General features: G+C 41.6%; 2 protein-coding genes and 1 non-coding gene across 6 annotated transcripts; all 3 read right to left on the bottom strand.

Annotated features, from left to right (window-relative positions):
- On the bottom strand, positions 1-19,540 carry LOC119725273 (CMP-N-acetylneuraminate-poly-alpha-2,8-sialyltransferase-like). 2 transcript variants are annotated; one of them, XM_038196629.1, is made up of 9 exons: positions 19,390-19,540; positions 10,885-11,407; positions 8,810-8,902; positions 5,863-5,982; positions 5,279-5,426; positions 4,453-4,565; positions 4,214-4,303; positions 1,249-1,493; positions 1-929 (listed from the first exon to the last, which is right to left on the bottom strand). In XM_038196629.1, exons 2-9 carry the CDS (start codon positions 11,205-11,207, stop codon positions 712-714), a joined length of 1,350 nt encoding a protein of 449 aa, XP_038052557.1. In that variant the 5' UTR covers positions 11,208-11,407; positions 19,390-19,540; the 3' UTR covers positions 1-711. The 2 variants fall into 2 exon arrangements, with proteins under 2 accessions (XP_038052557.1, XP_038052559.1); XM_038196631.1 differs by lacking the exon at positions 19,390-19,540 and adding an exon at positions 11,729-11,760.
- Positions 5,683-5,755, bottom strand: Trnaq-uug. Its single transcript has one exon. It is a non-coding gene; the product is annotated as a tRNA-Gln (tRNA).
- A 941-nt stretch (positions 19,541-20,481) lies between the features above and the next one.
- Positions 20,482-25,314, bottom strand: LOC119725272 (vegetative cell wall protein gp1-like). Of its 3 annotated transcripts, none has more exons than XM_038196627.1 (2): positions 24,241-25,314; positions 20,482-20,629 (listed from the first exon to the last, which is right to left on the bottom strand). In XM_038196627.1, exons 1-2 carry the CDS (start codon positions 25,069-25,071, stop codon positions 20,561-20,563), a joined length of 900 nt encoding a protein of 299 aa, XP_038052555.1. In that variant the 5' UTR covers positions 25,072-25,314; the 3' UTR covers positions 20,482-20,560. The 3 variants fall into 3 exon arrangements, with proteins under 3 accessions (XP_038052555.1, XP_038052556.1, XP_038052554.1); XM_038196628.1 differs by having other exon boundaries at positions 24,414-25,314; XM_038196626.1 differs by lacking the exon at positions 24,241-25,314 and adding an exon at positions 20,765-22,163.
- Between the last annotated feature and the right edge of the window lie 404 nt (positions 25,315-25,718).

Genomic DNA, 25,718 nt, shown 5'->3' with positions numbered 1-25,718 from the left:
TTTGTTTTTCAAAGGGAGCAATATTTATTGTGATAATTACTCCAAATCTTCCATTTTTTACACAATTTCAATGAATTGGCAGTACTTCAAGTGACTTTTGATGATGATATCATCAATAGGAAATCCTAAAAATCTAAACTCCCCCCCCCCCCCGCAGGGCCGTAGGCTCGTAGCCAGCCAGGTGGAAGTGGAGGGTCGTTTTTACCAAGAAGTGGGCTTTTTCATGTCTAATAAACATTTGATTACCCATGGAAAGACTCATTTGAGTAAACCTCAAATGTCAATTGCTAGGAAACAGTGGACATGCATATTATAATTATGATTATTATTTTTATTTTTTTAGGGGGGGGGGGCGTTCGTCCGCGCCCACCTCCCCTCCCTGCCTTCGGCCCTGCCCTATAAAGATTTCTTATCAAGCAAAATACTGAGATTTGAAACATTACTGCTTCTCCCTTTAATTTTATGAATTGAGATAAATGGGAATTTATTTGAATGTCAAACATTTAAACCTTGAATAAAAGAAATGTCTATTCATATAAAATAAACTGAGATTGTTATTAACATCATAAACAACTGAACAAAAAGTAAAACTTATGGTCCATAATAGAAGTTAGCTCCGTTTCGCGCCATATGATGCATTTTAAAGCAGGCGGGAAGGTTTAAAATTGCTTTCTGGGACATGTAACAAAATTAGCAGGTCACATAGAACGATCATACGCATGAACCCAAATGAAAATTGATAATGCCAAGCTCGTGCAAATGCAATATCGCCTTGAATTCTTTGGTGAAACTGTGAGCTGACGCGCCTCGTCTGCCGTCGTGGTAGTGGTATGGTAACGTCTTGCCCTCCAAGGATTTGGCAAACGGCCAGAAACCGAAGACATCAATTCGGTCACACAGATCGAAGATGGACGTGAACACGTGCAGACCTGTTTAAACGAAATGAGATTTTGGTCTTGGGTACGATATCAGAAGAGCAACAAAAATAAAAGATACAGAAACAACTCGGACATCAGCCAACACGATTGTACATACAAAAAATAGGTCAGCATGAAACATAACGTCAGTAAAAACCCTCCAGATTTTATCGGACAGCAGAAGGGAGGAGGTATAGGAGGGAAGCCATCCAATAAATCCACCTTCCCCTTTACAAAAAAAACCCTGTTATTGGGGATCATTATGTCTGAAAGGTTAACGGGCTGCAAATTCCTGCTCTCGTAATTTTTTTTCTCGAAAATAATGGCTTACCTGTTGTGGTCCAGCCAGTTACATTCAACGTTTTCTTCCAAAGCTTTGCCACGGTGGTGTAGTGGTCAGGGTGGCCAAGGATGGGCGTGACTAGCTTGGAATATCGGGCAGCACTCGCGACTCTGAGGAGGGTTCGATGTTGCAAGGTGGAAGCAAATGCTGGCAGCCACAGTTGGCTGCCCTTAAACTGCTTTAAGACCTCCTCAAAGTCTGCATAGTTTTGCTTGGTCCTCAGCCTATTAAACCTGTAAGGGTGCAGCATAAAACCGGTCTTGTTTGGTATATTCATTTTATTATTGTTTAACAGCACCGAGCAAACAATAACAGTCAGAGTATTTTGGCATCAAATAATAATGTATCGGTTTGAGAGTGCTTTATTAGTATCATTAAACTATTATCTCATCCGGTTAAAAATTGACCAAAATAATGACAAATAATAGAGTCTGTAGAATTTTGAGCGGGGCCTTTCCTTGATAAACAATGTCGCGAACAAAGTACTGTCATTCACGAACCCCGGATGGCTGCCAATACGAAAACGTCTTGTGAAAAAAGCTGAATGTCTCAAAAAGGGCAGGGGAAAGTATCACTGCAAAGGACTTGCAGGATCATCAACAGAAATCTTCGAGGAATAAGGAACACACTTTAGAAATCAAGTCCAGATGAACCTCAGCAAAAGTTTCCTCTGAAGTAAGCGCGCCTCTTGCTGTGCTTATGCTTATGCTTACAGTCTCCATGAAATAGATAAAGTTTCTATTAGAGTTGTTGGCTATTCGTAACAGTTACCGACTTCCAACAGTTGGGTGAAACGTTACGTAATCCTCCTTTTAATGATGGCATTCAAATGGCGCGTGATTTCTATTGGGACATTGAAGTGGTGATCATTACGGCGGATCGGCCTTCTTAACATCAACCCCAGCAATCCTGTGGGTCACTCGGCTTGGAAAACCTTGTCAAAAAAGGGAGTGTGGTTAGTTGGAGGATTAAGATTCTTCAATCCTTTAATTAGTTTCATAAGCGGTCATGCCTGTATGAGGCATTCAGCCTTCTTTTTTTCACCACTAAATTTCCGATGTGAACTGATAGCAATACACTATGTTTTTATTAAAAAAATATATAAATGTGAGTAAAATGATTTCTGTTTTGAAGTGTGAAAAGTGCACTTTTGAAGTGTGAAAATGCACTCCAGTCAAAGTAAAAATAGATCAGTGGGTTCAAGTAAATCATTTAAAACCATCTCTTCCTTGTCTCGGTTCATAAAATGTTCCGAACAGAGCACTGGGTGAAATCTGATACAGCCCATAACGTAACAGTGGCACGCTTACCTCAAACATGGCAATAGCAAATCACACAGAGCCGATACTGGGCCATTAAACGGGAGTATTCAACGAGTTGTACCATGTAGTATTTGTGACTAATTGTTAATCATTGAGCTCAAAGCAAATATATATGGATGACGCAGCTATACTGGCCTTGCTTTACAAGACAAGCAGACGTATCAAATTATCTCTCTCGCGCGTGTGAAGATAATTTTGGGGACATTTACAGTGCTCTGTTCATTTTATGAACCGAGACAAGGAAGAGATGTTTTTAATGATTAACTTGAACACCTTCGTCTATTGTTTACTTTGGAGTTACCCGTGAAGATTTTCTCACAATATTTGATATTCAAGGGAAGTCATAATCCCGGGAAGGCGAGGAGAAGCACTTTCCCCAATCAACAATCTGTTGTTATTTCGTCAGTGACACCACGAAGTAACACTCATGTACATACCAGTAAAACCTAGCAATCGGAGTAAACGGCATCTAAAGTTGAACGTTTTCTAGAACAACACTTTGCGTCAAAACTGCATAGTATTTTCAGTTGGGTTTCTCGTTGTGGACAATTGATGTATTGAATTTATTAAAGTTGCTGGTTTTCACTCGTTTGTATATTAAATTATTAACAAGAAATAAGAGAAAAAGGTGAGTGATAGTTTGTAAAACCAAAAAAGGTGCGAAACTTTTTTTTTTCATAAGTAGAACGCTTCAATGTATCACAAGACTAGGTGAGTGTTACTTCGTGGAAACGGAGGTCAGCGCGCTCAAACTAGGAGAGTGTAACTTCGTGAAAACGTTGTTGCTCGCATTTGAGCCCAGTTCAATTAAGCTCTTGAAGCTTTGAAACTTCGTGCAATGGTATGCCTTGATGAATAATATTTAAAATGTTTTTAAAAAAAATGAAAACCGAAAAAATATGGTAATATCCTTCATAAAATGTTTGGTGAAAATGAAGATTATATATGTAATATTATTTCGAGATTGCTGCCCTTTAAGCCCCCTTGATTTAGCGAAGCCATGTGAAATGGCAGAATGCCCAGGAATGGGCAATGACGAGACCACTACTCCCAGAAGGCAATGCAATGGGGATAATTGATAGATGCCTCAGTGGACTCAGAGACCTTTTCGTGGCAACTTACAACGACTGTTCTTAAGTGCAATTTGATTGCTTTATACACAACAGTCCGGTCTAACAGTTGTACAACAGTTTCACATAACAGTCAATGGGTGACTGTATGTCTGTAACTGTCACATGCAAAATAAGCATGGGCCTATTGAAGTCAGTCAGCGCTGAAGAGGATGTTTTCTTTGTAAAAGAATTGCTCTGTGCGTGCGAGAAGGATCGCCACTTCAATGTCACAATAGAAATCACGCGCCATTTGAATGCCATCATTAAAAGGAGGATTACGTAACGTTTCACCCAACTGTTGGAAGTCGGTAACTGTTACGAATAGCCAACAACTCTATTTACATAAAGTCGTGTGCTTATATATCTATGCCCTATAGTTTATATTTATGCCATATAGCAAAACGCAGCAAACATGAATGAAGGCGTTATGTGGAGGCAGAGAGTTGGAACACTCAATTAGTGGAGAGATTTCGGGCCAGACAAAGGAAGAAGATTAATAGGGCAATTATATGTACTAACCTTTTGTGTACTAATGAAGGGTTTAACGTCGTGAAGTGTGTTTTGGTGCCAACGTCGGCTTCATAGCCTTTCACATAAGCCAAGTTGAATCTGTTGGTATAATAGTAATATAATGAAAGACACCTTTGTAGTGACCGGTTAAGCATGTACGTGATTTGCGATGGTGCAGTCAACGAAAAGCGAGTGTTGCACCACAGAGCATTAATTCAGAGAGGTTTTCGTGAATTTAAATGACCTACCTGAGGACAAAGTTTGCCTTGTCTATGAGATTTCCACATCGGGATCCGTTCAGTACACCGCTGGAGCCAACAACACTGCAGGTCCGATGACGTCTACGTTTATATATTGTACCCTGTAACAAATCAAGTTAATGAGGTGTGATAAAAACAACATTTTAATTTATAAATTATACAAAATTTACACAAAAGTTTTGCTTCAAATCTTGAATCATTCATGCGACACTTAACATTTCAGTTCCCAAAACAGTCAATTCAAGACTTATGCACAATGAGCAACGTGGGCAAATGTTGAGGCCTAATTTCATTTTTGTGATATTTTTTTTGTCCGATACCTGCATCCTAGACATATATTTTGAGTGTTTTTCCTTAAAAAGATGGTACCAAAAATAAATAGATAAAAAATAAATTAAAAAGGTAGGCCTTTCATGTATCCGAGTAACCAAAGTGTTGAGATCGTCAACTCTATGTGATTGATTTCAACTTTTAAGATATTTGAAAGCAATAAAAAGACATTTTGCGTGAAACGCGTTAAAAGTTTGAAAATTCTGCCTTTCTTTTTCACACCCTTCCAGTTTATGAACATCGGACGGTCTTTGGTGTTTTCCAAAAGTAATGCCAAGTGATGCACCAAAACATAGTTAGATTTTACCGAGTAGGAATAAGTAGATATTTTCGGATACGAGTGTTTCCACAGGTAACTTGCATTTGGTGTCATATCGAGATTTTGCCACAATTTGTTTTTTTGGTTTTTTTTAAATTTTTTTTTTTTTGGGGGGGGGGGGGGGAGGTGGACTGGAGGGGGGTGGGGTACATTTGGTTGACTTACCCTTGGAAGCGATCTCCACAAGGTTTTGGACATTAGCATAGAGCCACGAAGATAAAAGCTGATATTTTGGTCCGGCCGCGTATTTCGTCGTGTTGCGATGAAGTTTTCAAACCGTCCTTCTTTCCCTAGAGCAGCTCGTAAGTCGACCCTGTCAAACAATGTGAAAAAGGGAGAGATCCGAAAGACTGTTCACCGTCAATCAATCACACGCTCGTATCATGCATTGGACACTTTGAAAACCAACCAGCCTCACAGTTTGGCCCGGAACTTCTTGACATGTAAGTTTTCTATTATAAGATGGAATTTTGCGTCGGGGTGATATAAATCAAATTAGGTTTTGCCCTTCACGGACGTTTAAACACTGTATACTCAGTGTGTTACCTCCCGAGTGAAAGTTGGAAAAATCACTCGGGTGGGACTCGAACCCACGACCTCCTGCTTTCAAATGCAGATGTCTTACCACTCTACCACCGAGCTAACGGGATCGGTTGGCTGGTTTAGGTTTTCGTCAAACCCTTGCTAGATTAGGTTAAGGAGTCGAATATTATAAAAAAAAAAAAGGAAATGTATTTCAGTGCTCTTACCTGAACTCCTTTGCATTGCTGGAATTGTACACCCATTTCTGCTTGCTGAGGGCAGCGAGGTAGCTAAAAAGCTCGGAGTCGTTTTGAGAGTAACCAGGGGCGTACTTCTGTGCAAAGACACTGGATAGAGGATTATGATAAAAAAGGACAGTCGTAGTAAAAGTCATATTACAGTCTTGTAAACACTAAACGTAAAATTATGTAGTCATGCAGTCCGAGGAAATACTACCCCCGAGGGAATCGTTAATCAGTTTTAATTAGCTTAATTTGTTATCAGTATTTTCTGTCTTTTACGATCGTGCTTGTTTATATCAAAGTATGAGAGGGGTGAAGACATGAGAAACGGAGCAATGAATCAACTACGAGGATGTTTCCTCGTTCCGCTTCGAATTTTGGTAAAACGTGTTTCCTTCTTCTTCGTTTTATTTGTCCCTTCATTAATTGAAACAAAATGATGGATGTCATAGGAAAGATGTCAAAAAGAGGTTGATGCTGCACTCTCAAAAAGATATGTGAAAAAAGAATTAGGTAAAATGGGTATGTTAAATAAAACCTAATTTATGTCAGATTCACCGGAAAAAATGCCTTGAAAACACGTAAATTTAAAATACATTTTGAATAAGTAAAGCAGTCAGTTTAGCTAAGATGGAGAACACAATGACATCGGTGACAACTCTGGGGTATGCCGCAGCTATTTTCGGTCTTTGAAGGTAACATTTTCAAAAGCTTTTGTGATTGTCATACCGTCCCCAGTCCACAGAAATGCCTGGACACTTTGCACGAGAAAATGTAACAGGACATTATGTAGTGTACTACATGCACATAATTGTACACCTCGTTTTCAATAGTAAGCCCGACAGAAAACTGTCTTTCTGTATCCTGATTCGATGCCACAATTGGCTAGTTATTGGTTTATATCGTGTGGTTGGTGTTGTTATTTCCGACGTGCATTACGTGTTTTCACGATCATTTGGGAGGTTTCGCAAGCGAACGGATGCGCTTACACTTACGTTTAGCTATCCGTATCCGTTTTTTACTTACGTGTAGCGAGCAAGATATGCGTGTCGTCTGCATGTTTAGCGGATAATGAGTGGCGTATGACGTCATAACTGATGACGTATCCGTCGCACTAAACGTATCCGTTTGCATGCGAAACCTCTCTATTGTAATTATAATGTCAACTCCTTCTCTAAAATGCTCCTTCCCTATCCAATCTTCTCAATAAATGGCTGGATAAGATTGTAACATTTTTACTTCGAAAATAATCGTGTTTTCGTAACTCACGGCGCGACGAATCGATTGTGTTTTGACCCCAGACATCGCATACAAAGCAAACGCTAATGTAATGCACAGGCAGGCGCCAGACCACTATTCCTCATTTGCATACGTGTTCAAAAATGTTGCACATGCAAATGATCCAGTACCAGGGTGAGAGAGCAGGTAGTAGTGGGCGCGTACTGCTCGACACCCCGAGGACGAGGCTGGCCTCTGTACATGTGCGTGCGTACTCTCCGTGGCCGAGCCGTGGGTTATACACTACATATAAGAATATCCTGTTGTTTCTAATCGTGCAAAGTGTCGATGAATTTCTGGTGATTGGGGATGGTATGACAATCACAGGAGGTTTAGGAAAATGTTACCTTCAAAGACCGAGAATATTTGCGGCATACACCATCGTTGTCAAAGACGTCGTGTTGTTCTCCATCTTCACTTAGGCCTATACGCTATAATTTGCTGCACCGCATGTTGGCCTACGTTTTCAATTTGGAATATTCTATGTTAAAGGAATCAGTTAAATTATGTTCCATAACAAACACACTCTAAGCAGTTCGGGAAAGGACAATATAAAATGAAAATGAAACAAGTCGAGTTTTGCTTTTGTTTTTTTTGCACTGAGAAAGCATAATTTTAACATGGGAAGGGAGTGTTGCTTTACCTGAAAGTTGTGTAAAGTTTACTTAGTTGTCTTTTAACTAATGAACGTGTAAATACAGGGTGTCCTGAAAATAATGGTGCATGTAAACTCCACCATTTTCGCCAATTTACAACCGGAATTTACTGCAAATGTTTATACAATCTTCAAGGTTACAGATTTAGCTTGAGAATACCATTTGTCTAATTAAGATTGCTTTTTCAATCCAGAGATATGTTTGAATAACTGCAAAGCCAACCCCCCCCCCCCCAACAATTCTGTGCCACGTTTAGGAAGCGAGTGCTTCAAAGATCAGACAATGTCAGTATGGCTCTTTTGATAAGATTATCCCTATGGGTGTAAGGCAAACATTCCATTCATACGACAATATAGGGTTTTGTTCTTATGTTGAAACAATGTAATAGTACAGACAGGTTCACTTCCTTAAAACTTCAATTAAAGGATTCAATTTTGCACACTCTGCTTAAAAAAGTGTTAACATCACTAACAGTAATGATTTGGTTTTAGACTAGGACTATACTGATTTAAACTGCTTCACAGAAAGTGGCACAAAATGGGTTTCTTGGCTTTGCCGTTATTCAAACATATCTTTGGATTTACAAAAGCAATTTCAAAGAAACAAACGGTATTTTCAAGCTAAATCTATTACCTTCAAGATGGTGTAAACATCCGCAGACAATTTTGGTTGTAAATTAGCAAAATTGAAGGGATTTGCGTGCACCATTTTTTTTCAGGACGCCCTGTATATTTACACAGACATCCAGTAAACTTTTACACAACTGTCAAGAAATCGTCTACCAAACACACGTTACGTAACTTCTAACATAATTGCAAGCGAGTTCGCATATACATATAAATATGGTAAATGTTTACACAACCTGTGTATTTTTTTTTTTTTTAGTGTGTATACACAACTGTTTTTTAGTTTCTCCTTAATTAGAACAGCCAGGTTTTTATTAATGCTGAAAAGTCCTTGTCGTTTACCCTAAATGAATTCTTGTGCATGGTTCCTACCTAGCCGGTCCGAAAGATTTAGTTGTTGGCTGCAATTCATCTTTGATTGTCCAGTTAGTTGTCTGTTCAACACGCTCGTCAACTTCTTGTAATCTGTAACGAGATTTAACACTGATTTATTTACCAACTTACTATACAGGGTGAGTAAAATTAAACAGTGACCGAATTACAAAATACAAATATTAAAAACAGACATGTGGCTCGCTCTGTTTCATAAAAATAACATTGGGATTAAGTACATGGTATGGATTAGTAACTGTGAAAAATGTCACGTAATTTGCTCATTCTATTCCCCAGATATGTCTATATATTTTAATGCAAATATCACAAAATGCAGCTGTCCACCACTAATCATTTACCATTCTGCGAACTGATGAATACATATTAAATACAATGAAACATGGGTGTTCCTGGTCACTCCATTATCCTTCGAATTAAGGGACAGGTAGATAGCAATGAATCCTGAATATAGGTTTTCCTCTTAGTGTACGTAGATTATATTATGCAGGACTAGGTTAGGTCTGGTTCCCGCACCCTGAATACAAAATCACAAACTAGTGTTAGCGCGGAACCAGCTATGCAGTTTGTGTGGTGATAAGCTTCGATTTTCGCTGAATTAAAAAGTGTCTCTGGCATCTATCAATAAAGAGCGGGGCAAGATTTTCAGTATTTTGAAACCTATGCAGTTGATGTGCTTGAACGTTTTATTCGTGGAGCCACTGGAGATTTTGTCTACCTGTGATGGCAAGAGTCGTTTAAAAAAATAAAGCCATGTGTTCAAGTGTCATCCATGCGCGAAGGGGGGCCCAAAAAAAATTTGGTCCCCAAAAAAGTGGGTCCAAAAATTTATGGCGTGGGGTTCGGGGTCCGCTTAAGGGCCCCGAAACAATTTTGGATTCTAGATGCTCTGTGGTGCGATCTGAGGCAATTTCTGACCACTTTAACCAATGTTTTTTGAGGAAAAGATGGTGGTGAACTCATTGCCTGCCTTTATTGCGATGTCATGAAAAAAAAAATTGGTTTTTTTTTGGGGGGGGGGGGCATGGCCCCCTTTGGCCCCCCCCTGGATCCGCCCTTGTGTACATGTACACATGCATGCGATACAATGTACAGTGCATGTGCATATTATGTGCATTGTGTACGGTGACAATCAAGCAAGGATCAAGGGCGGGGGTTTGGGGGTAAAAAAACAGCTGTATCAAAATGTGTTTTTTTTTCCTATATAAATTCCTAAAAACTAATATCAACCCCACCCCCCCCCCCCGCTGCTCTGACACCAAAAAAAAACAATTACACTGGTTTTAATATACGCCTGTGCACAAAATACGGACAGAGCCTGCTGGGTAACGGGGGTATTTGTACACTATCCTGTATTATATAGTGTTAATAATCGTCGGATTTGAACAGCGCCCCCATTGAAAGTATGGTACGAGCTCCCCCACCTATTGATTTTACGGAGTCAATTGTCCAGACAAAAAAAAACAAGTCAACATTTCAGCATTGATTTGCTGATGGAACGCCTCCCTGCAAACATTCCCTTGGTGTACATAGCACATCACAAATTCATACCACATGCCCTAGGCCTCGGCCTCAGTTACACGTACAAAACAATAACGGTAAGTTAGAATTGTGTACGCTTTGCAACGAAATGCAAAATTATGGCATTGCAAAGAAACAAATGTAAAAACTTAAAGATGAGCAATGTAAATGTTCATTTGTTTCAAGGTAAAAAAAAAAGACAGGAGATTTCCAGATTGTTGTGTAGGTCGGGTGAGGGCAACAATAATTATTTTGGGGCTTAATATTTGTTCAATGAGTATCGATACTATATAAACCTCCATACAATTACGGATTTGCCTTGTAAAAGCTTTTGAAAAGTGGTACTGAAACGAACCACCGATGTTAACTCCACCAGAGATGTTCTGAATGTCATTAGGACAATTATCGAATCATCACTTCCGATTTTTTCAGAACCACTTCGTACAAACACGATTCATATCCATGTGCTTAAATTAATGTCTTGAGAATTACTGTATCGGGATACCATTGTGTCAGACATATTCTTCAGATCTTACCTCGTATTGGTGATTGCTGTCGACCTTACACTGGCCAGGGTAGGAGTACTTTTGCGTAATTGTACATTCTCCCTCCTGTCTTCCATCTCGAAATCGGTGGTTGGACTACTGAGCATGACTGAAGTAAGGACCATTAAGGTCAACACAAAAAGAATTGATCGGCATATTGGAGTTGACAATACCCGTTTACTGCGCAGTACGGCCCAGCGAGAGATGGAAGGACAGGTGATCCTTGGTTTGTCTGGGTAGACGTGTTTACTACTCCACCAGTAATCCTTGGGACGGGCACACCTTGTGTGACGAGAAGCTTCTTCCATGATCATGTTGTCGTTTCCTTTGATTATGAGTAGGGATGATAAGCATAGGAGCTTGTCCTATCAATGCGCGGAGGATGACGGTTTTGATTGAAGTCTTCACAGGACCAAAAGTGGTACCCCGGCCAGGCGGGCCTAACAGGACTGCCGTGTAGACCTACGTGAAGAGCACCACAGCGTGGAGTTTGACTCCCCGGTTACGCTTTAATCTGTGCAAAGGGAACAAAATGTAGTTTGGTGTGCCGTGTATTTGCTATTTTCTATAAATAGATCAACAGTGCACAATGTCACTTTAAGGTATGATATATTCTAAACTTTGATTTTCTGAAATTTTGAGCGTCGCATAATGATAACGCAATCCGACCGTTCGTGATTCGAAACGGAGCCTGAGCAAGTGACGGGAATTGTAAATTTACAAAACAGATAAGTTTCACAGAATTTCCTACATCATTTCGCTTTTCAACGAAAAAAAAACATCTCTAAACTGGAATAAAAGAGTAATGAATCAATCTTAACGGCCAGTTTCAAACCTTGCAGAGTCCTGATCGTGATGACGCGCAGGTCAGCGGTCACGCAAAATCCAACCAATCAGAGCGTGAATTCATCAGAGTGTCCCAGCGTCTTGTTTGCAGGGCGGGGGAGGGGGGGGGGGGGAGGTACGAGAGAACGCTGTTTCACTATTTCAAGATGGGTCAATATAAATAATGAATAATTACGGGTGCACTGTTCAGTGTAATTTCATGAGCTGAGAAAGATGGAACGTTCCATTCAAAGGGGCCGGCGAAGCCGAGTGGAATGGAACATTCCATGCATTCTGTCACCTAATGAAATTATTTTCTTCCTATCACGAATGTGAAACATTCATTATTTAGCCTTATTTATTACTAAGCCTTGGTCAAGGCGTTCGTCATTATCCGCCCGTACGGTCAGCCTCCCACTACCTGCTCTCTCACCCTGGTATTGGATCATTTGCATGTGCAAATTGTTTGAACACGTATGCAAATAAGGAATAGTCTGGTGCCTGCATGCGCGTTACATTAGCGGTTGTTTTTGTATGCGGTGTCTGGGGGTAAAGACAGCATCAATTCGTCGCGCCGTGAGTTACGAGAACACGCGATTATTTTCGAAGTAAAAATGTAACAATCTTATCCCGCAAATATGTAGTATCACATGTCATATTAATATGAGCAAATTGGAAAGGAAAGGTGTATTTTTGCGAAGGCGTGGACGTTATAATTACAATGATCGTGAAAACACGTAATGCACGTTGGATATAACAACACCAAGTACACGATATAAATCCATTACTACACAATTTCGGTATCGAATCAGCATACAGGAAGAAAATTTCCTATCCAGGGCCTACTATTGGAAACGAGGTTGGAAATAAAGTAAGCACTGGTGACGAGGTTGTCTGTACGGTATATTCCATGACATATCCTCGCTATGCAGTGCATGTAAAAATAAAGTGCGACCTCATGCGCCTTGGTCCAATCGTCGGCGAAAGCTTATGTTTTTCATTATTTTGCGCAACGCACGATCAGCAAATAAGCATTTTATTGGCTCTACTTAAACAGCGCAATGCGTGCGCGTCTTCGCTGCAGATGTTTACCGTGACTTTTTTTTTTAAACCGTAATGGCGCGGTTAAGTTGTTTGCGTACGTTATACTTGTGCGTTGCATTTAGAGTAAACCTTCAAAATTCAATCCATCTCAATTCATAATTTTCTACAACACGCACATGAATTCAAAATGTCTGCGCCCAGGACGGCTTCACAGCTTCTCCGAGCGCAAGAATGAGGAGTTAGCACTCAGTAATTTGATATAGCTCTATGGTCTCACGTTATCGCTATATGACCTTTCACCCCGCGCTTACTATTATGCAAGTATTACGCAGCTGTCGACCAATAAAAAAACCGACTTTTAAGGTCAGCTGAGGCCATTAGCATAATAAGCACCATCCTTAAAACCTCACATGGACGATTGGACCAAGGCGTTAGTCTAGATCGATCCAAGCAATTTGCATATAAATAGTGGCCGTATGAGGTCGCTGTTCGTGCTGTATTTTTTTTTACATGCACTGCATATCAAACAGTCAGGGCGTGCCGAGGATATACCGCTGAATACCGGACGGATAATGACGAACGCATTGACCAAGGCTAGGTGAAGGCATGCATGGTGCATACCACAAATAGCAGGGATATCTTAAAATATTCCAGCGTTTGACCATAACGTCTTTCAAATCAATTTATAGATGTTCTATCCGTTCCATTTTCGGAAACAGATTTATTTACCATGTTGCTTTTGCTAGAGAAAACAAACAATATATCCATTTTGAATGAACCATCAAACAAACAAAAACGGCACTTGTTAAGTAATATAGGTTTTCCCGGCCAATTTCACTATCCTAACATTCTATTGTCTTTTAGCTTCACTCGTCCCTGTAAAAGATGCATTCAAATTAAAGGGGCACTAGGTCCTGAAATCCCCGAAAATTTCATGTTTTGGATTGGTTACTTAGCCTATTTCAAACATGTGGTTAAAAGGAAACCAACCTAATGTCTTACCGTTCCCGAGAAAAGAGAAAAAATCCCCGCTTGTTTACATCGGACACGACGGAGTACGAATACGTTTTTCGTGTCATTCTCACACAGTGTACGATACACGTTGTGTGTCTCGGGAACAGCGGTGACCAATCACTAATGCAAAAAAATGTAGTTTCTTCAACGTCCGACAAAGGCAAACACTTTACGAACGAAATCACAACTAGCATCCAAACAGCTCGCATTTATGGGGTCGCAAAAGTGGACCCGAAATTCCTTCTCGCACGCATAGTACGTGAATAACACAAAACGCCCAGTTTTTAAAGGATATAGTTGTGTGGATGTTTACATCCTAGTTTTAAATATTCTTTCCGATTAACATTATCTCGTTCAAAGCGCGTTTTGTAGCCCAATCGGGCTGTACCAGGACCTAGTGTCCCTTTAAAAGTATCATACTGTTCATTCAATTTCGTCTGAACCAGCAGTAAGAGGTTGATCGGGCATTCATTTTCATTAATGGGTAAACATATTTCAAATTTGTTCAAGCATCTTTTTGGAATTGCTGCATGTTCGTATTCTGTAAAATTCTGGGGGAGAGAGTGGTTCGCACTATCTTCTGATGGGGGCACTGTTAAAAGCAAACAATCATGGACATTTTCGCTCTTCATCCCTGCAAATTTCCCGAAGGACGTAGGATTTTCCGACAGGCCAATTTCGCCGTCCTGATTTTTAGCCCGGTGCAAATGCCACTCTGCACTCCCCAACCCCTGATAACGCCACTGCGTCTTGCACGTCAAGAGATCGATGGGTGAATCAGCGATAAATAAAAAACCCCAGTTTACAGCAACAAAAGAACAGTAAACAAAGTTAAAGGATTTGTTCAAATTTTTAACCAAAATAGAAAAGTTCAACAATGAAAAAGAAATTCCTTAGCCCTTTTCATTTCATTATTTCGTTACATCATAGTCTGGTTCCCAGACCTGACAATTATTCCCGACGCTCATCAGAAACAGTCAGAATCTTTTGGTCTGGTAACCAGACCAATCACTGCAGCGCGGCCGCGCTACATAGACTGTACATGTGCAACTTTTGTGTTTATTGCATTTTGGGAGGGGGCGTAATCATACATGAAGCCACTATGTTACATGTCTAGTCGAATTGGAGGGGGATTTTTTTTTGGGGGGGGGCAGCCACCATGATCAATTTTTTTTGTCTGATTGGGTATTTTTCTTTTTGGAGAAGTGATTTTTAGTTGAGAAAATAGCAAGGATTGACCGATATGTGCATGCTAACTTTATTTAGGGAATAATTTTTATTGTTGGAAAATTCCAAGAAAATTGCCAATTTGCCGCCGTGAAGTAAAGTTGATTTAAAGGAGAAGAAAATTGGGTTTTGTTATCAGCATCAGCATAACCGTTCCTCATTCTTTTACTTTTGGGGATAGGAGTCAAATGATCCGAGGACCGAAGGCTCTGCGAACTGATGTACATTTTTGACTTTATATTGCGACCAGCATGACTAAGTCTTGTAAGTTGTAGGGGAAAATTCTGTTGATTTACACTGGTATGGATGTCGATACCAGTGTAGGTACATAATGCCTAGAGCGTGTTTCAGAGACAAATTTGAAAAACGCGAATACAACAAAGAAGGGGGGGGGCGCTTGCTGGGCACCACAAAATGACACCAGGGGAGTTATTCATTAAACAGATGTACATCATGTATATCTACGCCCCTTGACCTTACATCAAAACGGCGCATTTAAAACATTTAAAACCTTTTCTCCCTTTTTCAGTACTCTATTGAATACATTTTGGTTGCATAGAGAAGTTTAAAAAACCCTCAAAATCTGCCCTTTTTGTCTTCTCACCACGTGGGCGGGGTTGTGGGGTGTGATCCAATAGCCCCCCCCCCCCTTGGTCAAAAATTGGGGGGATACATACACCCATCCCTCCAAGGGCGGATCGGGGGCCCCTTCTTCCCCCCAAAAAGAACGAACCCAATTTTTTTTAAGTGACGACGCAATAAAGGCAGGCACTACATACACCACCATCTTTTTCTAAAAAAATGGTCAAAGTGGTCAGAAATTGCCTCAGATCCCACCACAGAGCATCTAGAATCCAAAGAGGCCTCCGAACCAAAGAGGCCTCTGCTCAGAGCAAAACTTAAAAATACCAAGCACATTCAAACACGCAGGTGACAAGGATTTTTCTGTAGCTGGACCTAAATGTTGGAACTCACTCCCTCTCAGTGTTCGTCATTGTAAATCCATCCACTAGTTTCAAAGTAAACTCAAATCATATCATATCTATTTTCATATTAACTGTACTTCTATTGTTCATTCCCCACCTGTTATGTTTCATTAGTTGTACCTTCTGGAGTTGTTAGCGCATTGTAACTATTGGGGAAAATGTGCTTTATAAATGCTTGTAGTAGTATTGTTGTTGTTGTTGTTGGTTGTTGGTGCTGTTGCTGTTGTTGTTATAACTAGTGGCCGCATGAGTTCCCTGTTCGCGCTGTATTTTCTATGCAATGCATAGCGAGGATATGCCGCCAAATATACAGTATGGACAGACAATGACGAATGCCTTCAGCAAGTGTAGCATTCACCGTGCATAAACCAAATGACCCCAAGGTCGCGGTAAACAGCTTATGCGCGGATGCAAATAATTCAACACGAAGCCGGCCTGGTAAGTGCCAATTAATGGACAATGGAAACTTGTCAAGTGTCGTTAAATGTAAATAAAAGCGCGATTACAGCCTTTTTGTCCGACCTACGGGTTTCAGAAAGGTTTCGAACACGTTTTTTAACTTTCAGGAAACCCTGCGTCAATTTCCAATACTGGGTTTCCACCTTTTGAAATGTCATTTAACCGAGAAGCACTGTGCAGGCGAGAGTAGAAAAAAGAGTGAAAAACAAAGGCGTCCTGCTCATCAAAAAGAACAACAGAAAAAAAGGGAAAAAGACAATGAGAGTTCCGTTTTCCATACACCCCTCCACCTTATGATTAAATGTCCATGACCGGCCACCAACCGGAACATTTCTATAATTCGACCGTAAACCCAACATCCCCTGAAAATAATTTAACACCACCATGCATGTGCCTTTGGTTGCCAAACAATGGCTTAAATCTGTGTCGGCGAGTGGGGGTGGGGGAGGGCGGTTGACCAAAAGTCATAAAATAGCACGGCCGTGGAAATTCGAAACTATTCAGTGCAGGTCAAAAAGACAGAGACCGAATTATAATAATTTTTTTTTATAATTTAGCCAGTTCCATTTCATTAAAATAACACAGATAAAGTTCACGTTATTGACAAATTATTGTGACAATTTAACGTAATTTGCATACTTTATTCCAAAGTTATATCTATTTTAGGAAAAAAACATCAGAAAATTCAGCTGTCCACCACTGATTATTTACCGTTCTACGAACCGATGAATACCCATTACAATGGAACATGGACATTTTCTCACCTCCATGAATGAACGAAAACTTGCAAATGAAAACAGAGAAAAATCGCCATCTTTATTTCAGAAAGCAAATTAAAACGGACTGGTTTTTCATAATTATTCAAAATTTGACAGCAAAGGTCATTCTTTGGCATTTTGGCAGGTTTTTTTTCCAAAATGATCGGAACGTAGAGTTTCACAACCAACCTGTTCTTTTCAGAATCGCACATCTTCTCAAAAGAGATTTCTAAATGGTGTTACCACAAACCTTCACCAATTGATATTTAAACAAGAGTCGAAGTCGGTTAACTGTGGGGGGCCAGGACAGGGTAAGTTCACGCACAAAGCTAGGCCCTTTATCTGATGCTGTGACTTAACCAAGATGTAACGGAAGATGGATTTTGTAACGAATTCCAATTGTACACGTAATTAGTCAACTAAATGAATAGGTGGGTGTGTTCATTTATTCAAACCGTGGGCAAAACATACCAGAGAACAAAAGAGAACAATATCGTCCACGATTCCCAGCATACGTCCTCGATTGTGTCTTTGTGTGTCTCACTGTTGTCCATTTTGTCCTTTGTCACTGTCTGTCGATAGGTAAGGGTACAAAAGCGTGACGCTTCACTTCATACCTAAATGTTGTCGTAACATTGTGTCAGTATTGATCCATGTACATTATTATACACAATTACATAATTCATTGCATTTTGCTCTGTATAGTATGTTTACACGGCATTGTAACATGTCATTGTGTGCAAATGGCAACATTAAAATAAATGTTTCTACTACTACTACTACTACTATTGTGGTCGTGTACAAAACATATGGGAGTCTTCCTAAAAAGTTAAGGTACAACAAAAGAGGGACATTTGGACGTTCACGATCGACGGTGTGAACACGATTGGGTGCGTGGGGATGTGTTTCGAGAGATTTGAACGACAAAATATGCACTGGACGCGCGCCGGGAAGCTGTTATGGGGCAACTCGTTCACAATCATCTACAAAGAAACCCATGGCCCTATCCCTAACAACATGTTTCATTATCTCATTTACCACAATTTGTGTCAATCAAGGCCAAAAAACGTCAGACTACTGGGAGATTCATCTAGAAATCTTCTATCAGAAGTCGTTGTATCTCAAAACACTTCCTGCGTGGAATATGCTACCCGGTGTCGCCCGTTGTGCCTCAACGTTACAAAGCTTAGTTCACACATTCCCCAGCTATTGCCACGAATACCCCGATCTTTCCCGAAAAAAATTCTTCAGTGATGGCATCAGGAGAAATTAGCCCCCATTCGCTGTTTGTAAGAATAACTAAAGAATGAAACAGAAATTGGCAGCCGAACCAGACCAAATCAAGCCGAATTATTGCGATTTATTGCAGAATAAAAAGCCGAATTGTAGCGATTTTGTCATCAATAATATATGAAAAACTCCAGAATAAATCCAGAATGACCGAGAAATATGCCGATTTCAATTATTAGGAAAATCTGGATAGTTCAGCATTATTCGTTATTCATTCTTGCTAAGTTCTTTGATTATTCTCATTTATTCCAAGTAAAATCTGTATTTGTAAATTATTCTTATAAGTTGTGTACATGTCTTGATATTTGATTCTGGACTGTTAACAACACGAATAATTCTACGAAACTTGTCCGAATGCTGTAAGAATTTTCAGAATTAGTTTACAAGAAGAATAGACCAAGAATTGAAATTGGTTCCTGAGTCACCCCGTCAATTTTGAACATATCCAAAACTGTCGGGTCGCTTACCTGTCTTTAACGATCTTTCACCGAACTAACAGAATCATCCCGAGGCAGCCAAGAACCGTTCCCCGATTTACTCAAGAATTGCTTTTCGCGGCGATTCGGTTTAAAATTTGGAATGTGTGAACCCTGCATAATATCGCGATTGCTTAATATCTACATAAATCATTTGCTGATTTACATAAGTCTATATCTGATCATGGCCACCAGACAAAATTTGCACCGACTCCTTGCATTGCGCTAACTGTGCCGGATAGCCACACCAGGCGTTTGTACAGAAGAACACAGTTGCAAGAGATGCAGATGCTGATGCCATCAGACAAAAAATATGAAGGATCGCAAATTTTTAGAAACCACATTCTCTACTGTTTATAGAAGTAAGGATAATTTACATATCGAATCAAAATAGTCGGGGAAAAAGGGGCAACGTACCAGTAATCTTGTTGGTGCAATTTGCATCATCATCATGGCTTTTCAGCTCCGGCTAACTAGAAGGGGATGGCAGTGCAACGGGTTGTACGTGCATGTACATGTATTTGATCTCACTCAATGCAAGGTAGACTTTGTACTATAGCTATTGTTCCGGTTTCAGGTAGGCCTGAGGTAACTGCACGCCTTTGTTCTGGTACAAGAGAACACGGATCTTGCTCTTTCAAACACACGCGGTCCTATAACAAGCCTATACTTTCGTTTCAGGTTGGTACTTCTTCTGTGGACAAAAATAGAATAGCTATGGCAACTGCAAACAGCTATAAACATAGTTGTAAGGGTAATCGTATCTCATTGGACGAGGTATATGCAACGTCACCCGCTTGGATTTCATGAAGGCCAATTGACCTCCAGTCTTTACTCTGTAACTGTTTTCTGTGCATTTTAATCGGCGGGCATCTAGCCTGTTTTTGGCGTAGGACCAATTATTTTCCCATAAATATACTTTCAACAAAATTATTGATGAAATGAATTTCTTTTTGACTTTCGAGAGCCTTACTTTCATTAATTTGTGTTTTTAACCTGAAGTGTTGTTGAATGGCGAAATTCATTGAAAACGATGACCAACATATCAATTTTCCTAAGAATGCCTTTTGTTTTGTAAATTAAAGTCCTTGACTCAGATCCAACAAAACTAGTCACTTTAACATCAGATTGCTGCCGCGAAAAGTGTTTTTTTCGTAGGTACTTTTTAGTGGTGAGGATATTGTAGCGATGCTGTTTTATTGTTTAATTGGCTGCAATTTGGTGAAGTAAAAGTTGGCTAGTCCCTACCGCCCTTATCCAAGAGCTGTGGCGACCGCTAATCTGTTTTTAACGAAAATCTTGTGAAAGAAACTCAGATTTACAAAGCACTATTGATCGGTCACTTGCAAAACAATATACGAACAAATCAACGCGTAGATTTCCCCAATTATGTAAAGTACTTACCTGCAATATAATTGGAATTATATGAGACAATGGAGGAGAGACTCACCCTGTAGATTGTTTCTCGTATTGCAATCTGATCCACCCTTAGAAGCTAATAGAACATACCTCATTAGCATAACAAAAGGCCCTTCCCCGGCGTGGTAGTGAAGCTGCGTTCTCCCAGGGTATCTGTGTCTTTTTGAAGCTAGTAGTAAGGTAACGGTAGTAAGGTAAACCTCATCGGAAACCAACCAGAATTACTCGGGCGGGTTATCTGCAGTAAGAAAATGAAGAAAAAGGGAGGGAGGTTGAGTCTCTCCTCCATTGTCTCATATAATTCCAATTATATTGCAGGTAAGTACTTTACATAATTGGGGAATTATATTTCGCCAACTCCGGAGAGACTCACCCTGTAGACTTTAAAGCTGTTGTGTTGCCGATGACAGCACAGCACCTCCAAAGTCTGACAGAGGGAGGTGTCTGTGGTAGAAATTGGCAAAGGTAGAGGCTGATGACCAGTCTGCTGTTTTTAAAATTTCACTTGTGGAGACCCCAGCTCGAGCTGCGGCTGAAGTACTTGCACTTCTTGTTGAGTGGGCCTGAAACTGTGATGTATCAATGCCAGACTGAGACATTAAGTCTTTCAACCATCTAGAAATTGTTGAGGGGACCACTGGATGGAATGGCTTTGAATGGGAGAGGAAAAGCTGGGTCATCCTAGAAGAACCAGTACCTCTGTGATGTTGGGTTCTCTGAAGATACTCTTCTAAAGAACGAACTGGGCAGAGATTTCTGACCGGCTGGAACTTGGAAATCTCAATTTGATGGAAGGGCTTACTGACAGAAACACACTTCGATGGCTTGACAAGGAGAAAACGGTATTTTCCATCAGATGATCGAGTCATGTTATCGACATCAATAGCTGTCAAGGAAGCTCGGCGACTGGCAGTTACAAGTGCAAGCAGCATGGCTAACTTGAGGGTTAACTGCCTCAAGGACAAACGGCGATTGTCGGGGAGAGACTTGATGAATCCAAGGACCTTCCCAACGTCCCATGTGCTGTTGTACTTCGGTCTTGGAGGGCGAAGTCCAAAAATACCTTTAAAGAAACGTTTCACTAAACGATGTTGACCCATAGGCAAATTATCAATTAAGCAGTGAGCTGATGAAATCGCAGAACGATAGCCATTAATGGTTCTGTAGGACAGACCTTCGTCAAACAACTGCTGAAGAAACTCTAAGAAATCAGCTACAGGGGTGTGAACTGGATCAAGTTTCCTCTGTAAACACCAGCTTGCCCACCTTCTCCATGCTGAGTTATACTGGGCATTGGACTGTGGTCTCCAAGAAGCAAGGATTGTGGCTGACACCGTCTGTGAAAGTCCCTCTGAAGAGAGATTTGCCCTGATAACTTCCATGCGGCCAGTTGGAGGTGGCCTATCAGTGGATGAACTTGTGACCGATTGTGGGGAAGCTGAAGGAGATCTGTTCTCCGTGGGAGGAGCAGTGGCACGTCTATTGCTAGTTCCAGCAGCATGGGGTACCAAGCTTGAGTCTTCCATACTGGAGCGACAAGAACAACTGTAGCTTCCTCTCTGCGGATCTTTTGAAGGATTCTCAGAAGAAGTGAAAACGGAGGAAAAGCGTAGCCGTTTACATCCTTCCAGTTTAGAAGAAGAGCATTGACCCTCCAAGCCATGGGGTCTGGCTGCCATGAAACGAACGTTTCTAGTTGTGTATTCAGGCGAGACGCAAAGAGGTCTACCGATGGGACAAAATGTAGGGCATCCATGATGCTGCGGAAGACTTCTGGGCGGAGTTGCCATTCCGCCCGATCGTCGAACACTCGTGACATCCTGTCTGCTGTGATGTTCTGGGACCCCGGTATATGTTGAGCTGCTAGAGTGATGTTTCTCTTGAGACACCATACCCAGATCTTGACAGCTAGTCGAGACATTGGAACCGAGTGAGTCCCTCCTTGGTGGTTGATATATGCAATGGCTGTTGAACTGTCCATCTGAAGAAGAACATGGATGTCCCGCCTCTCTGCGAGGAGAGATCGGATGGCATACCAAACTGCTAACAGTTCGAGGTAGTTGATATGATGTTGTTGTTCTAGAGTTGTCCAACGGCCGCCTATCGTGGAGTGAAGACAAGCTCCCCATCCCGACATAGAAGCGTCCGTTTGAAGGGTCAAATCTGGCGTCGGATGAAGAAAATGCCGACCGTTCCATGCATGCAGACATTGCACCCATGTTCGCAGCTCCTCCAGGGAAGCTTGTGAAAGGGTGACAGCTGATTCGTAACTGTTCTCCCTGTGGAGGGCGGAGATTTTGTCCTCCTGAAGACTGCGGTAGAAGATCTGGGCTTGAAAAACTGCCAGAATTGTGGACGATAACCTGCCGATGAGGCTTGAGAGTTGTCGAACTGTGACAGTTTGCGCCTCCAAAATCTCTTGGCAGTGGCTGATTATCTTTACGATCTTCTCCTGGTTCAGAGAGAGAGTCATGGATGAAGAGTCGATAAGAAAACCAAGGTATGTTAAATTCTGAGTAGGGACAAGAATGGATTTCTCTATGTTGATAATGAAACCCAAATCTTGAAGGAGACTGGTTGCCACTTGAGTATTTGTCACACATCCCTCGTAGGAAGACTCGAGGATAAGGATATCATCCAGGTAAAAAATACAACGAATACCACGTTGTCTGAGGTGGAAGGCAAGTGGTTTAAGTATCTTAGTAAAGGTTCGGGGCGCACTACACAATCCGAAAGGAAGACAAGTAAACTCATAAATGACCTTGTTCCAGAAAAAACGGAGATATTTCCTATGCTCAGAATTAATAGGAACTGAAAAATAAGCATCCTTCAGGTCTATTTTACACATCCAATCCCCCTGCACTAAGAGATCTTTCACTGAAGAAATGTTTTCCATCTTGAAATGATGGTACGAGATAAACCTATTCAAAGGTCTTAAATTAATCACTGGACGGAGATCCCCAGAAGACTTAGGAACCATGAACAAAGTAGAAATAAATTGTCCCTGAACGGGTTGAACTTCTGAAACTGCACCTTTATCGAGCATCTTCTGTATCTCGAGGTTAAAAATTGAAGCGTGTTCCTCGGACTGAGCCCGGGTCACAGGAACAAAAGACTGAACCGGCGTAGATGTGAAACTGATACAGTAACCATCCACGGCTTGAAGAACCCAAGGGTCATGAGTCAACTTCAACCAGTTGTGAGAAAAATATTTCAAACGACCAGCAGGGGGTACAGAAAATGCTGGAGAGGCACCAGTGATGGGCATAAACAGCTGGGCATCTAGTTTTTTGAACTAGACTTATCTGTAGTGGCGTAGGCCGTCTTGGGATTTCGCGATCTTGGGAAATCCTTGAACTGTTGGTAATTCCTACCTGGGAAGCGATTGTAGGCACCCCGTGATGGGCGACGCCCTCTGAACGACCTGGAGGCCAGTTGATAAGGCGTGAAACGTCTATCCTTAGAAGGGTTAGACTGCTGAGATTTTCCGCCTGTGCCCGTGACTTTGGAGGCCAATTTGTTGACCTTTTCTGTCTCCTCAATGTCTTTCAACAAGGATGATCCGAAGAGTTCACCTAACGAAGGAGGGTTCTTCTTGAGGACATCAAATTTGCGGTCGACAATGTCATCAAATGCATGTTGTCTCGCCAAGGCGAGCCCTTGACTGCCAGAGCCGAGTAAAATAATGGCCGACGAAAGATGATCCTGGACGAGTTCTTTAGGAACTTCATTGGGGCACTCATCATCTGTAACTGCGTCAAAAAGGCGTAGCAAGGGTTTGACTGCCTCGAGGATATGAGTATGGGAAGCTCTTAACTTCTCATCACTGTTAATGGTTGAGGAATTTACCTGTTTGAACACCTTCTTCAAACCAGACGGAAGTTCCGGGGCGGAAAAGAATTTTCCCTGGCCCGACGGGACGTTGTACGGTGAAATTTCCTCTTTATAATCGTCGGAGGACAACTTGTGGGTTCTCAGTTCCTCCCACCATGAAATCACCTTCTCTGAGATAGGATTTATACCTGTGTCTTTCTTGTGAGGAAGGCGAAAGGGCTCTCTACCGGCAGTAGAAACTGCGGAAAAGGAGGACTCAGACTCGTCGTCACTAACGTTGACTATTTCAAGATGGCCGCCGTCATCAGCCGCAGCAGCAGGAGGGCGCTGTGCATGTGAGCCAGGGGCCGTCAGAGTTGGAGCGCTAGCGGGAGGATGCTCCGAGAGACCGCTGTAAATCGGCTGCGGAAAATACTGGACAGGGATGCCCCACTGATTGAATAAACCAGCAGGCATCGTTGATGGGCCAGGGCCACCAGGGGTTCCCCAGGGAGCTGATGGTGGCTGAGGGTACCAGTAGCCCGACTGAGCGGGGAACTGTGGAAAGTGCGGTTGAGCTGTAGTCGGTGGGCGTGGCGCACCAGGGCCAGTACCAGACGGAGCTGACGTACTAGGCCGCGGATCTGTTACACTTGCAGGGGGCTTTGGGCATGGAGACCCGCCGCCCGAAAAGCCGTCAGCCCACTGAGGAGCCTTGGCTTGGTCCGCCAAATTTACCCCCGACGGGGAAATTTCTCTAGCTGCCATAGCTAAGATGTCTTCTGCAGGCGAAGGGGGTTTCTCATCGTCAGGGGGTCGAGACACCGTGCACGGAGCTGAAGGAAAACTCTGACGAGACTTCGGCATGATGGAGTAAATCCTTGTAATCTATCACGGAAAGTTGTCGTTTAGAACGCGAGTAAGATAAAAGCGTGTGGATAGACTGCGACACAAAAAAAACAAAGACACAGATACCCTGGGAGAACGCAGCTTCACTACCACGCCGGGGAAGGGCCTTTTGTTATGCTAATGAGGTATGTTCTATTAGCTTCTAAGGGTGGATCAGATTGCAATACGAGAAACAATCTACAGGGTGAGTCTCTCCGGAGTTGGCGAAATATAAATAATGATATTGACCCTGGCAACTTGGTAACTCAAATGACAAATGAAAGCCCAACAGTTGACCCCGGATGCTGGGCGTCACCAGGTTTTATTATTTGTTCTGAAGGGGGTCAGAGTTACTAGTTCACTGGTGGGCAAAATTTGCCAACAGACCACCCCTTGCAAGGGTTTTGTACGGTGACCTGGCCGCGATTTGAATTCCATACCAATTTGCTATGGGCGTGTACTTTGAGGTGCTAGTCACTTTATGGGACTTTAGTCTGCCTGAACAAATCCTCCAAAACACAAATCGGTAAAAGAAAAATGTTCCAAAATGACTAACAAACCCTTTTTACTAAAAAATGAAAGGAGTAAAGAAGAAGAAATAAAACAAAAAGAAGCATCCAATGGGA

This window comes from Patiria miniata, unplaced genomic scaffold (assembly GCF_015706575.1).
Source record: "Patiria miniata isolate m_02_andy unplaced genomic scaffold, ASM1570657v1 HiC_scaffold_19, whole genome shotgun sequence".
NCBI lineage: Eukaryota > Metazoa > Echinodermata > Asteroidea > Valvatida > Asterinidae > Patiria > Patiria miniata.
Note: the sequence above shows the minus strand (reverse complement) of the source record. Positions and strands in the feature narration are given on the sequence as shown.

Excerpts from the sequence above, each read along its gene's own strand:
- LOC119725273 (XM_038196629.1), bottom strand. The coding sequence starts at position 11,207 with ATGATCATGGAAGAAGCTTCTCGTCACACAAGGTGTGCCCGTCCCAAG. Across the intron at positions 5,983-8,809 it reads AAATCTTTCGGACCGGCTAG|TGTCTTTGCACAGAAGTACG; the intron begins GTAGGAACCATG and ends TCCTCTATCCAG. Across the intron at positions 930-1,248 it reads AACTGGCTGGACCACAACAG|GTCTGCACGTGTTCACGTCC; the intron begins GTAAGCCATTAT and ends TCGTTTAAACAG.
- LOC119725272 (XM_038196626.1), bottom strand. The coding sequence starts at position 22,070 with ATGGCAGCCAGACCCCATGGCTTGGAGGGTCAATGCTCTTCTTCTAAA.